General features: G+C 44.9%; 1 protein-coding gene across 1 annotated transcript in view; it reads right to left on the bottom strand.

The window, feature by feature from the left end:
• Window positions 1–1283: 1283 nt before the first annotated feature.
• LOC118849643 (cytochrome P450 4F2-like) overlaps window positions 1284–12625 on the bottom strand; it is a 39375-nt gene continuing 28033 nt past the window's right edge. The window contains exons 4-13 of the mRNA XM_036758965.1: window positions 11050–11103; window positions 10601–10728; window positions 9563–9684; window positions 4615–4885; window positions 3512–3578; window positions 3113–3242; window positions 2518–2651; window positions 2214–2278; window positions 1854–1936; window positions 1284–1587 (exon numbers count right to left, since the gene is read on the bottom strand). Coding sequence (XP_036614860.1) covers window positions 1395–1587; window positions 1854–1936; window positions 2214–2278; window positions 2518–2651; window positions 3113–3242; window positions 3512–3578; window positions 4615–4885; window positions 9563–9684; window positions 10601–10728; window positions 11050–11103 — 1247 coding nt within the window. The 3' untranslated portion in view covers window positions 1284–1394. The remainder of the gene's footprint in view (window positions 1588–1853; window positions 1937–2213; window positions 2279–2517; window positions 2652–3112; window positions 3243–3511; window positions 3579–4614; window positions 4886–9562; window positions 9685–10600; window positions 10729–11049; window positions 11104–12625) is intronic.

A 12625-nucleotide genomic window follows, 5' to 3' on the forward strand; every position in this document is an offset into this window, starting at 1 on the left:
AAAGGAGGAAAGGTGGAATGTTTTATACCATTTTTTTTAAATTTCTGGAGTGCAGTACCTGGGGAGGCTCCTTGGACTCTCCTTAAGTCTTCCAACTAGGTCTGGCCTTCCCCTGGGGCCAACGACCTAGAGTTCTTTTTATTGTCACCCTTGCTTAGCGTTTTTGGTTGGCCTCCTAATTTTTATTGCTATGCCCCATCAGGTCGTTCCTTTTTCAAGGATTTGAAACCCCCCATGAGAAAAAAGTGGGGAATGTTATACAAGGAAAATTAGGAACCCCTGAGAAACCCCTAGCTACTGACAAGCACCCCCAGAAAGAATGGACTCAGATATCTTTGGCATTTAGCAAACCCCCTGGGACTCCATGACTCCACCAAGGAATCTCAATAGATAGGACCATCCCACTGAAGGATAACCTGGCAGATCCTTTCTAGCAGATATCCCTGGGGCTCCATGACTCCACCAAGGAATGTAAATGAGATTATCCCACTAGTACGATAACCTGACTGAATCTTTTGATCAGCCAGGACCTTTGTTCCTATTCCCCCCCACTCTGTACCCCCATATCCTATATAAGCCAAACCATCACCCCAACACATTTGCCATTGATTTGTGGTGCCGTACCCCAATGGCCGCTGGCTAATAAATTCTCCACTTAAAACTTATACTCTGTGGTGTGTCTTGCTCGCTTCTGGTACAACAATAGAACAAATCCTTTTATTAAGGGGATTTGTTCTCTGAAATTTGGATTCAGTCAAAGGGCCACACTTGAGGATCTAGAGGGCTACATGTGGCCTTGAGGACACAGGTTCCCCATCCCTGCTAAGCAACTTGAGGCCTATGTACCTTTTCAACATTATATTGCCAGCAGCAAAGACAGTGATTTTCACACCACCGTAAAAATACACAACTCTGAAAGCTGTAAAAAAAAAAAAAAAAACACCATAACGCCCACCTAAAAAAAAAAAACTTTAAAAAAGGAAGACAAAAAACTGCAATATCAAAGACATCAGGAAATGAGACCAACCATTTCACCATGTTCTTGCATAGTTTGTTATAGCTTGTTTCTCCTTTGGTTGTGGTTGCAGACTTTCTACTATTAGGCTATCAGGTGGATGGGAGATCAGTCGAACAAGATGTTTCTAGACAATTGTGGTTCCCATTTCCCCCTCTCCCTCACACTCCCGTGCTCCTAATGTTTCTTCCTGGAATGGAGGAATAGGGATTCCTATCTTCTCTCACCAGCCTCTACCTCATGGTATAAAGGCACAAAGCAAAACCAATTTGCAAGTTAAATTCCTTTTATTCAGAAGATTCACAAACAAGACAAGAGTAACTGAAGGACTGGCAGACTCCAGGCCTTCATGTCCCAAGCCTGAGGAAATTCTCATCCATCACTTCTTGGGGGCTTCTGGGAAGTGCGTCTGCAGTGGCTCTGCCCTCAGGAACATCCCATCCTCTGTTCTGAGGATCACTTCTAGCTTCCTTTTGACTGGTTGGTCATCAGGGAGGATTCGGAATCGCAGTAGAGTGAGGGCCAGCACAACCTTCATCTCATACATGGCAAAGTTCTGGCCAATGCAGTTCCTGTTCAAGGGGAGGGTCTGCTAATTCCCAGCCTTACTCTGTCCTCCCACCACCACTCATGCGTACATGCACATGCACATGTACATGGAAACACTCTCACACACACACACAAACACACACATAGATAGCATGGGGCCTCTCTGTCTCCCAGGGATAGAGCTGGTCTCTCTTGAGGATTTGGAGAAAAACACAATGACCCAAAAGGGTGAGGACATTTCCCCAGGACCTCAGAGAGGCAAATAGGAAAGCAGGTGCCATGGCCTTACCTGGGTCCAGCTGAGAATGGGATAAATGCCAGAGGTGACATCTTCTGGATTTTTTCTGGCTCAAAGCGGTATGGGTCATAGACCTGAGGGAGAGGTACAGATGAAGGATGGTAGGGATGGTCCAGGGCCATACCAGGCAAGCAGACTTCTACCAGGGAGGCAAGGAAACTACCTTTAAGGCAACAGACCATCCCCTGTGAGGAGATCAGCGTTGCAGTCTCTTGCCTTCCTGCCTCTGCTCCTTAGAGACAAATTGGGACTTCTTCTATATTCATCCTAGGCAAAGGCTCAACCCTTTGCCATGAGTGTCCTTGACCTCTAGGTCTGGCCAGATAACATGAGAAGAATGGGAGTAGGTACCTCAGGGTTGGGCCACACAGATGGATTGTGGTGGATTCCAAAAATGCTGAGCGAACAAGTACACCCTGTTAAGAAAGAAAAAATAGAGAGCCCGACATGGCCTGCAAATTCAATACATGCACCCATCAATGTTCTCCCTCAACCCCACTCCTCCCCCACCATCTTTCTAAGTATCATTACTCAGCCACTTCCTGAAGAAAACCTGGCACCTGCTCTCTCCCTTCTCCCGCACTGCACACCCAAATGCAGCCTCTGTATGCCTTGCCTTCCCCTTACTGTGCCACATATGACTGGGGAAAGCTACCTTCGGGGATGATGCGCCCATCAGGTAGTTGGATGTCCTTGGTGCACTGACGAGCAATAACAACAACTGGTGGATGCAGCCTCAGGCTCTCCTTGATACACATGGTCAGGAAAGGCATCTGGGACAGGTCATCCCTGGAGAGAGCAGACCTGTCATCCTGCGGGAAGGGGCCTCAGACACCCAATCCCACACAGAGAGAAGGCAATGTGACAGGATCAAGGAGTCTCCAGAGACGGGGGTGGAGAAAGTTGGGGATGCTGACAGAGATGTGATCAAAGAAGAGAGAATAAGAAAGGCCAGGATGTGGAATGGAGTCTCTGGCACAGAAATCTCCCTACCTGTTAGCCCTGAGTTGTATCTGTGGAGAGTTATCCAGAAAACCATTAAATGGCCAAGAAACCTCCTGTCTGCTAGGGGAGAGTTGTTTAGACAGGCAAGCACTGTCATCTACAGAGGCGTAGCTCTAGCCACGTCAGTGTGAGGCTTGGGGATGTTTCTTTTGGGGAATGTCCTTAGCTATGGCTAGGGTGATCCAGGGGATGAGCTCCTAATCATCTGTCCTATAGGAATCCTCCCAGTCTCATTCCACACTGACCATTCAATCTCCTCTGGCTGACGACCCCTCAGGAGCTCCTGTATTTCCTGACGACAGCGGTCTTGGTATTCTTGGTGGTGGGCCAGGTTGTAGAGGGCCCAGGAGAGGCCACTTGCTGTTGTGTCATGGCCTGGGAGGAAGAGAAAAGAATCCAGAGAATTGGTATGGGGGTGAGGAGGTTTCTATTAGTGAACTGTGGAGTGAGAAGAAACATCATGACCACACTGAAATCAGCACAGGCTCTGAGGGGACAGCTCCTTCTAGGCTAGCCCTGATCAAAGCAGGAATCACTGAGGCTGACATCAGAAATATGAAATGAATGGGCTTCTTAAGGGAAAATGTCCTTTAAATCCCCAGCACCTTTACCCTTATACCTTACCACTCCATCTGCTCCCTTACCCTCAAACATGAAGGTGTCAGCCTCAGCCCGAATGTCCTTGTCTGACAAAGTCTTCCCATCTTCATCCTGGAATAGTAGATATCTGTGGGTTCTTGGCCTCCTTCCTTCCCATGAGTAGCTCTACTTGGGATCCCCTCAACAGCATCCCACTACCCCCAGGCACTACTGATGGTGTCAGGTATCATACCTAGAATCCTTGAGACCTAGTCCAAATCCTCAGCATAACTCATACCCCAATACCTTTCTAAAGCACCTGAAACTGTCCTCTGGACTCCTACTGCACTTATAGAACGACACCATGAAAGTCACCTGACATGTTCAAAACCATTAGAAACACACTGAGGACTGCCCAGAATCAGATACTGCTGGAAGACACACCTAGAATAATAGGAACTTGGATTTAGAAGGAACTCTTACCATGAATCCCTTCTGAAGCCAAAGACTTATTCCTAGCTATGGCATACCCTGGGGGTATCAGGATTCTTTGATAGGCACTTTACCCTCTGAGTCTGGTCCCTTCCTCTTTAATACTCTCTCTCATGCACATTTGTACCCTAAAAATTCTAGATATTTCCAACATACCCTAGTGTCTCCTTTGATATAGCTAGAAGCAGCCTTAATGGCACTCCTAGATAAATCTATAATGTAGGAAATTACCCTTGATTTACCTAGAACCACATACACATTTGTGAATATGCCTAGAATCCTATTAACTACCCTGGTATACCTAGAAATAACCTCAGGGGATATAGTTTGAGATTATTTCTAGGTATCGTAGGGTAGTTAATAGATTCCAGACATATTCCAGCTAGAATATAGCTAACTATACTTAAAACCCAGATTACTCCTTTCATATACCTAGAACAGGTTAGGGGCAGCTATTTCACCCCACCCATGGGAGGAAAGTAAAGGGACACTTTTCCAATATACAATATTGTATGTGACTCAGCCCTGGGGCATATATTATGGAACCATGAAACTTCCCTTTGGCAATCAAGCCCTTCGATTTCCCCTGGCTGTCCTCCCCCACTTCCCCATGGTCCCTCAGGGCTTCTGGAAGACTCCCTCCCTTCCCACTTCTCCTTGTAGCTCTGATGCTCACCTTGGCCAGCAGCAGAACATCTATGAAGTCCATGGTCTTTCCTTTGGTCTTATTTTTGATGAAGGCCTCAGTACCTTGTTCAGCAAGGACTTGGCGCCGGGATTGGATGACAGCATCTGTGAAGCTATGTACAACTTCACAAGCCCTAGCAAACTGCCTCCCCTGGCTGGTGCGGAAGTATATAGCATCAAAGTATAGGAGTGGGTGCATGTTGCGTTTTGACAGGAGGCCACTTAATTCCAAGATGGCAGAGATGTAGGGACTTGGTTTCCTGTGCAAAGTATGGGGGCCAGGGTCAGGGGTCAGGCCACATGAGGACCCTGAGAGAACCCCAGACCTTCAGACTCCACACAGCTCAGACCAAGCTCCTTAAATGTCCTTCAAAAGTAGCCCCCTCCCAACTTGCCTGCCCTAGTCACTGACATGACCTCTCCCCAGTCTGTCGCCCAGGCTCAAAACCTCTCTTGGCCACAAATCCCATCTGTTCTTCCTCCATGACACATAATCACAGAATCTCAGTTAGAAAAGATCTCAGAGGTCATGAAGGCCAACCAGAACCTGAATAAGGATTTCCTCTATAGTGTCCTTAATGGGACCCAGCATCTACTTGGAGACCTCCAGGGATGGAAGACATGCCTCTTTCCAAAGAAGCAAATTTTCAGCTTTTTGACAGTTCTAATTATTGAGAAGTGGGTTCTTTCCCCCTTTATATCAAACCTCAAACTGCCTCTCTACAATTTCCACTAATTAGACCTAGCTCTGCCCTCTAAAGTAAATAATAATAAATCTAATCCCTCTCAGGGACCCAAAGATTCAAATACTTCAAATACTTGTGAACTCTGTGGGGTATTACAACAGCATGACGTGGCACCCACATTTCCTTTCTCTCGCTGTCTGGGCTGGCTCCCTCACTGTAAACAGCCCTCATATTGGCCGCCCTGGGATGGGGAAGAGGAAGAAGGGAGGCAGGTCCAGGTGGCTGGGATGGCAGCTCATTCCCAGAAGTACCCCTGGCCATAGTCAGCCATGCTGCTACACTCACTCTGAGCCTCTTGCCCATGTTTCCCATTTATAAAGTCACAAGGATGCCAGTAACTCTAAAACATGAAACATTTGCTAGTTGCAAAGGGAAAAGCAAAAGCAATCACATCATTGTTCAACAGAAGACAAAAGCAAAAAGAACCAGAACATAACAGTCCACCCATAAACAATGGGTCATACTCTTCTACTGGGTTACAAGGATGGGGAGAGTGGGTACAAACTTATGGAAACCTAGCAGTGAAGAAAGAGCAGGAAATCCATGTCCAGGTCTTAATGTCCTTTTTAGATAACAGTCTGCGCTGCTGTCATGTACTTAGCATGACCACTCCTATTGCACTTCTCTAGACTCTCCTGTTGAACGAAGACCCTTCTCTGGTACTCCTGGGCCATGGAAGCACCATTAAGCTCCTTCAGTAAACAACATTTGTTATGTCCTTTCCATGACAAGCAGTTCCTATAAGTATGGAATCTGTAGAGATTTATCAGTCTGTGCTCTAAGCTATGAAGAGTGCCTACCTCCTCATATAGAAATGCCAGTAGAGGGCAATGCGGGCATGTCCCTAAGGGGTTTTTCTTGTCTCAAGCTGTAGATGGCATTACATAAGAAGACAATCCCAACAAGACCTTTAAACCACAGAGGATTCTGCTTTCCTCCAGTCAGCTTCTAGCATGAGTTCTCTTCCAAACAAAGCAGCTCCCAGGGCAGCTACAGACCCTGCCTTGTTTTCAATCTCCTTTAAAACTATTTCGTTCCAAGGCAAAACAGCCGGGATAGCTCTTCAGTTAGAGCAGAGAAGTCTCCTTTTCTCTAATCAACTACAGACAGAAAACATTTCTCCACACACGCTCCACTCCCCCACCACACACACCCAAACTGGACAGTGGGGTAGTGCAGGCTCTAAACTCTTTACTCAGGTTTTGATTCACCTACTCTTTTTTTCCTAATGCTTTCTCTGACTTCTGTGCTTCTTGCTTCTGTCTGGAGCTTCTCTGACCTTCCCTTCTCAATCGGCTTCTACTCTCAATTTCTATTCTCTGCCTTTTAATGCCTCAAAGCAGGGTCTTGTCATGAGTGATGTTTAAATTGAAAAACCTGAAGTCCATGTTTCTATAAAGTGTAGCACAAATCGTTATTAGACTAAAATCCCATACTCCCCAAAAGAGTTCTGCAATGCAGAGCTGTTCATTGATAAAGTTCTGAAAATATTAAGATTCAGATTAGCTGCTGGAAAACAATGTGTTGCAATGATCTCTAACCTCACTCCATTCTTTTGTATGTGAGTTGCTTTCAAACACACTTTCTTAGCACTTTTATTTGAAAGTCTGTTTTCTCTAAGAACCCCAAACTATTTGTGTTTCTTCAAACCATTTTGCTACGTGTTTTTTTTTCACACGGATGCAGTTTTGTTTCATTTTTCAGAAAATAAATCATTCACATAAGAAAACCTTACACCTAAACACAGCTATCACTTCTGTTGGGCCGGCCAGGTGGCACATCCAATGGATATAGCACCCTGCCTGGAGTCAGAAAGACTCATCTTTCTGAGGTCAAATCTACCCTCAAACATTTACAAGCTGTGGGACCCTGGGCAAGTCATTTAACCCTGTTTGCCTCAGTTCTTTATGTGTAAAGTGAGCTGGAGGAGGAAATGTTCCACTCCATTACCTTTGCCAAGAACACCCTGAAAAGCCATCACAGTCAGACATCAGTGAACAACAAATCACCTCCCTCCACCCCACCCCCTCCCCAGGGAGTCTTTTCTCAAGAATAAAACATTTCCAGTTCCTTCTGGTATGGCATGCTCTCCAGTCTCTTCACAATTCTATTAATCCTTCTCTGGACGGTACGGATGTTTGAAATAGGGCATCCAGTACCGAACACAATACTTGCAGATGTGGCCTTTTCTACCTCCCTTTCTATCCCCACAGCTTTACCCTAAACTACCATATGGTAAATGTTAACCTTTGATTATCATAGTCCCATCACTTCTGACCCAGATTTGTCCCCAGAAAAGAGGGAAAGACTGAGAAGATACGTTTAAAAAAAAGGCTGTGCTTGACCATCTCTGCCCGTCTCTTTGGTTTATGTTGTGCTTAACCTCTCCAGTTGCTTGAATACAACTCTTTGAATGAGACTACCAAGGGTGCACAGAACACAAAGAAATTGAAAGATGGATGCACAACAAAAACTACTAGGTAGGGCTTTCCTACTCTCCCACACAGAGGTCTCACCAGAATTTCTTGGTTTCTTCTCAATCTAGTTAGCTCTGTAATATCCCAATTACTGTAGACAAAACAGGCCCAGACTTCTGAATGAGAATTCCCTCTATAGTATCCTTAATGGAGCCCAGGCATCTACTTGAAGACCTCCAGTGATGGAAAACATGCCTCTTTCCAAAGAAGCAAATTTTCAGCTTTTTGACAATTCTAATTATTGGGAAGAGGGTTTTTCCCCTGTATATCAAACCTCAAATTGCCTCTCTCCAACTTCCACTAATTAGACCTAGTCTGCCCTCTAAAGTAAATAATGATAAATCTAGGAAATGACGGACAACTTCAGATGGGAAGAGTGAATGGCAATAGATACTGCCTTCCTGACCAACAGAACAGAACGGCTTTGATTGTGCTAATATCTGGGCCAGTGACATGCAGCCTTTTTTATCACAGCGTAGTATTATTTTTTTGCCAGATAGAATTTTGGCACATAACTGGAGAATCAAAGGACTTGCATGTGTATATACAATTGCAAATATGAAGCCAATACAATTCAAGGCATGCCTACCAAAAACTCATGGTACACTTTTTGAAAACTAGACTAAGTGTCAGCTAGGTGGCACAGTGGATGAAGCTCTGCAAGTGGAGGCAGGAAGACTTGAGTTCAAATCTGGTCTCAGGCACTTACTAGCTGTGTGACCCTGGGCAAGTCACTTAACCTCTGTTTGCCTCAATTTCCTCAACTGTAAAAGGAGGGTGATGACAGTGCCTTCCACAAAGGGTTGTTTGTGAGGATCAAATGAGGTCATATTAGTGAAGTGCTTAGCACAGTGCCTGGCACATGGTAGTAGTCTCTTTATAAATGCTTAATCTCTTCCCAGGTCCGTTACTCCTTCATGACTGGACTAGGGTAGATGCTTTCTAACTACTCTATTTCCAATTCATCCTGCACAGCTCCTGTTCTCAAATCAATCTTCATAAAGAACTTCTTTGCACATAACCCCCAACTGGCTACCGGATAATTATCTAAATGATCTTTTCTATAATGGAATTTGCATGTTTTATTTTTTAAAATTGTAAAAATAGAAATTCACTGCTCACTACAGCCCTCCCATTTCACAGGAGATCCTGACTCACCTCCATGCAAAATTCTAAAATTCAGCTCAGCATCTCATATGTATATATATATATATATATATATATATATATATATATATATATATATATATATATATATATATATATATATCAGAGCCTGACCCCCCCACACAAAACCTTTTCAATGTTTCTATTGAAAGCAATCTCTGCTCTCCCCTCCCCAGACTTGAAACTTCAGTCATCTTTAATTCTGTAATCTCCCTCACCCACCCACATTATATTCAATTGTCAGCTCCTACTGATTCTACTTCCTCATCTCTCATCAGGGCCCCTCCACTCATATTTGTCAACACGACAGTTAAATCCTAGTCTTTTTTACCTGAATTACTGGACTACTGATTAGTCTTCTTCCTTCTAGGCTCTGAGTCCCTTATGCCTACTTTAGTTTTGATCTACCCCTCTTCCTTCACCATCCTAGATCTCATCCCTAACAGTGAACACTTCACTTCAATAGGGTCTTCCTGCCACTGCACCCTGTGACTATGTTGCTTCTAGTTTCTGAGGCCTCAAAGTCAAGAGCTGGGCAGGGACTCACTCCTGACAACGGCTGTCATGGCTGAAGACACATTTCTGCAAGCTGTCCAGTGTCATCAAGCTGATGTGTTCAAACACGTTCAGGCGGAAGCTGCCCCCAACACACTGATGCTGCCATTTCATCTGCCCAAGAAAGAAATCACAAGTGTGAGTCTGTACTCCTCTCAGGAGCTGAACCTTTGTCCTGAACCCCTGCAAAATGCCAGGAAAAAAAACAAGAGAAGGACTCTTTTTGTCATGGGGAACCAAGTGGGCACTAAAGATCACATTCAGAGCTCTCCTTAGGGTGAGAGGGAGTCATTGGCTAGGAGTCAGGAGAACTGAGGTCCAATCCAAGCTACGTCACTGTGCGAACTACGTTGTGTAACCTTAGCCCATCATTTTATTTCTCTGGGCCTCACCTTCCTTCCTCTTCTGTAATAATGGGGATGATTAATACTGACCACTCTGTCTCATAGGATGCTGGGAGGAGAAGAGATCCTGGACACAAAGCTGAGCTGAAAGGATAAGTACTGGAGAAGACTCACATGTGATGGTGACCGTGGGCTCTGCTCTACCACTTCAACCCCCTCGGGCTAAATTCAGGGAAAGAGGCTGGTGGGACAGCTGAGAGCCATAACAAGGCACTTTTGTACCACTAATACCAATCACAAATGATGACTGAGGCAAGGTGGACTAAATGCACCATATTTGAGGATCAGGGGAGACACACATGTGTAAAACTAAGGTACAGTTTGGGAGTGAGGGCACAGAGCAGGCATGGCCAGAGCTTCCCCAAGTCTGCCTTTGTTGGCTTCCTCCCTTAACTGATTATTCTTACTAACTACATCCTAAACTCTGTTTATTCCCTACCAAAGCACTACAGAAATCCCTAATTTCTTCCCCCCCCCCCAGGGAAAAAGCCTTGTTAACTTTGCTGTAGCCATGGCCACCATCACACCTGTTGCTATACAAGGTGGTCTAACAGAGAATTCACTCCATGTAGGCTCCTGGCCTCTTGGGGTCAACTCTCATCTACCCACAGCTTTTCCAGTCTTACATGCATGATGTCTGCGGTCTTGTTGAAGATCTTTATGTAGGGTTTGAGGATGTCAAAGTGAAAAGCTGGGGTCAGCAGGCGCCGGTGCTGGAACCATTTCTCTCCTTTGCTCACAAGCAGCCCATCTCCTAGAAGAAAGATGATGGGAGAAGCCCAGGCCCAAATCATAATAATGAATGACTCAGGACCCTTACCCCACACACAGATCATGTGTCCTCCCCTCAATCTAGGCCCCATACCAATCCTTTATTTATCCCTATCCCTAAATCTCTCACCCACAACCACTAGCCCTCAACCTGTCCCCAAACCCTCCCAGGATTCTATTTCCCCTTGGTCCATTAATACTCAATCCTTTAGTTCAATGAGCTCCTTGCTCAAAAGCATCCTGAGCATTTTCTCCACAGGTGTCTTCTCAATTCCTAGTGCTTCTGTCCCTCACTATCACTCACCCAGCCAACGCTCGAAGAATCCATAGAAAAGCTTGTCCTTGGGTACAATATTGGCTGTGGAGACATATGTGTTGTTTCAATGGGTGGTGTAAAGACCTTGTGGTGAAGACAGGGGAAGGAATGTGTCACAAAATAGCCAAGGGGGAAGAGAAGGGAGGGGAACTCAGTCTCAAGCTGGGAAATAGGGGGTTGGAGCTTCCTTTCCTTTGCCATTACCTACCCCCAACCCCAAAACAACCTCCTCCTAAGCTCAACACAGAAAGGAGAGAGAAAGGAAGAGGAGGACAGCAGAGATCAGAGTGAAAAGCAAATAAGGTGGGGGCAGGGTGGGGGGGCAAGAACAGGAGACTTGATGTGGAAGAACAACCAGACAAAGCCTTACGTGCCCCAGAGAAGGCCCCAAGCTTGGCCCAGAGAACTCTGGGAATAGCCAAAGCATAAGCTGGCCTCTTATTCCTCAGATACCACTCAGACATGGGCCCAGACATGGCCTCATAGATGATCAAGAAGGAAAACTTCATTTTCCAACATTTCCCATATTCCTACCTGTCTTACTTAAGAACTCCTGGTTATTCTCCCAGGTATGTTTGACTTCTCCACCATGCCTCAGATGCCCTGTCACACTGAAACTTCCTTCACCCCCTGTAACTTTCTCACCCTCTAACATTCCTCTACCTCTGTGGCCCCCCTTCTCCCATGACTGATTTCTGGGGTCTCCATTTTGAAGAAGGGCCCAGGCCTTCCATCCTTCATTCCTCTCCCAGCCTAGCTTTTGAATCTCCTTTCCCTCACCTTTCTCTCCCCTTTTCTCTCATTAAAATATCAGCTCCTTAAAGGAAGGGACTGTGATTTGTTTGGAGGATTTGGGGGCAGGGAGGATAAGGCATTGCTTGTATTTGTATTCACTCAGTACAGTGGTGGCATTTGATTATGGTGTTCTATGATTCATGGCTACATGGTACCACCAGCAGAATTTTATTCTTTTTTAAGTTAATTTATTTATTTTTACTTTTCAACATTTACTTCCATAAGGTTTAAATTTCCCCCCCTCCCTTCCCACCTCCCCAAGACATCCTGCAATCTGATATAGACTCTACATATACATTCCTATTAAACATATTTTCACATTACTTACATTGTATAGAAGAATTATAATGAATGGGAGAAACCATGAGAAAGAAAAAACATAACAAAGCAAAAAAATAGTCTGCTTTGCTCTGCATTCAGGCTCCATAGTTCTTTCTCTGGATGTGGATGGCCATTTTCCATCATGAGTCCTTTGGAATTGTTTTAGGTCCTTGCATTGCTGAGAAGGGCTAAGTCTATCAAAATCAGTCATCACAGACTGTGGTTGTTAATGTGTACAGTGCTGTCCTGACAGAATATTATTCTTTAAAAAATGAGTTTTATTTTCAGGGAAAAGCCTGAAGTCTTTGAAAGCACTACACAATTTACCAATAGGAAATGCAGATTTTTCTTTTGCTTCTATTTTATGTTTTACTGTATTGATTGTCCATCCACAGCATGACCCCCAGAGAAGCTAACCTGGACTATAGTGGAGACTGTGTTTGGTGGC

Source organism: Trichosurus vulpecula, chromosome 1 (genome assembly GCF_011100635.1).
Source record: "Trichosurus vulpecula isolate mTriVul1 chromosome 1, mTriVul1.pri, whole genome shotgun sequence".
NCBI classification, from domain to species: domain Eukaryota; kingdom Metazoa; phylum Chordata; class Mammalia; order Diprotodontia; family Phalangeridae; genus Trichosurus; species Trichosurus vulpecula.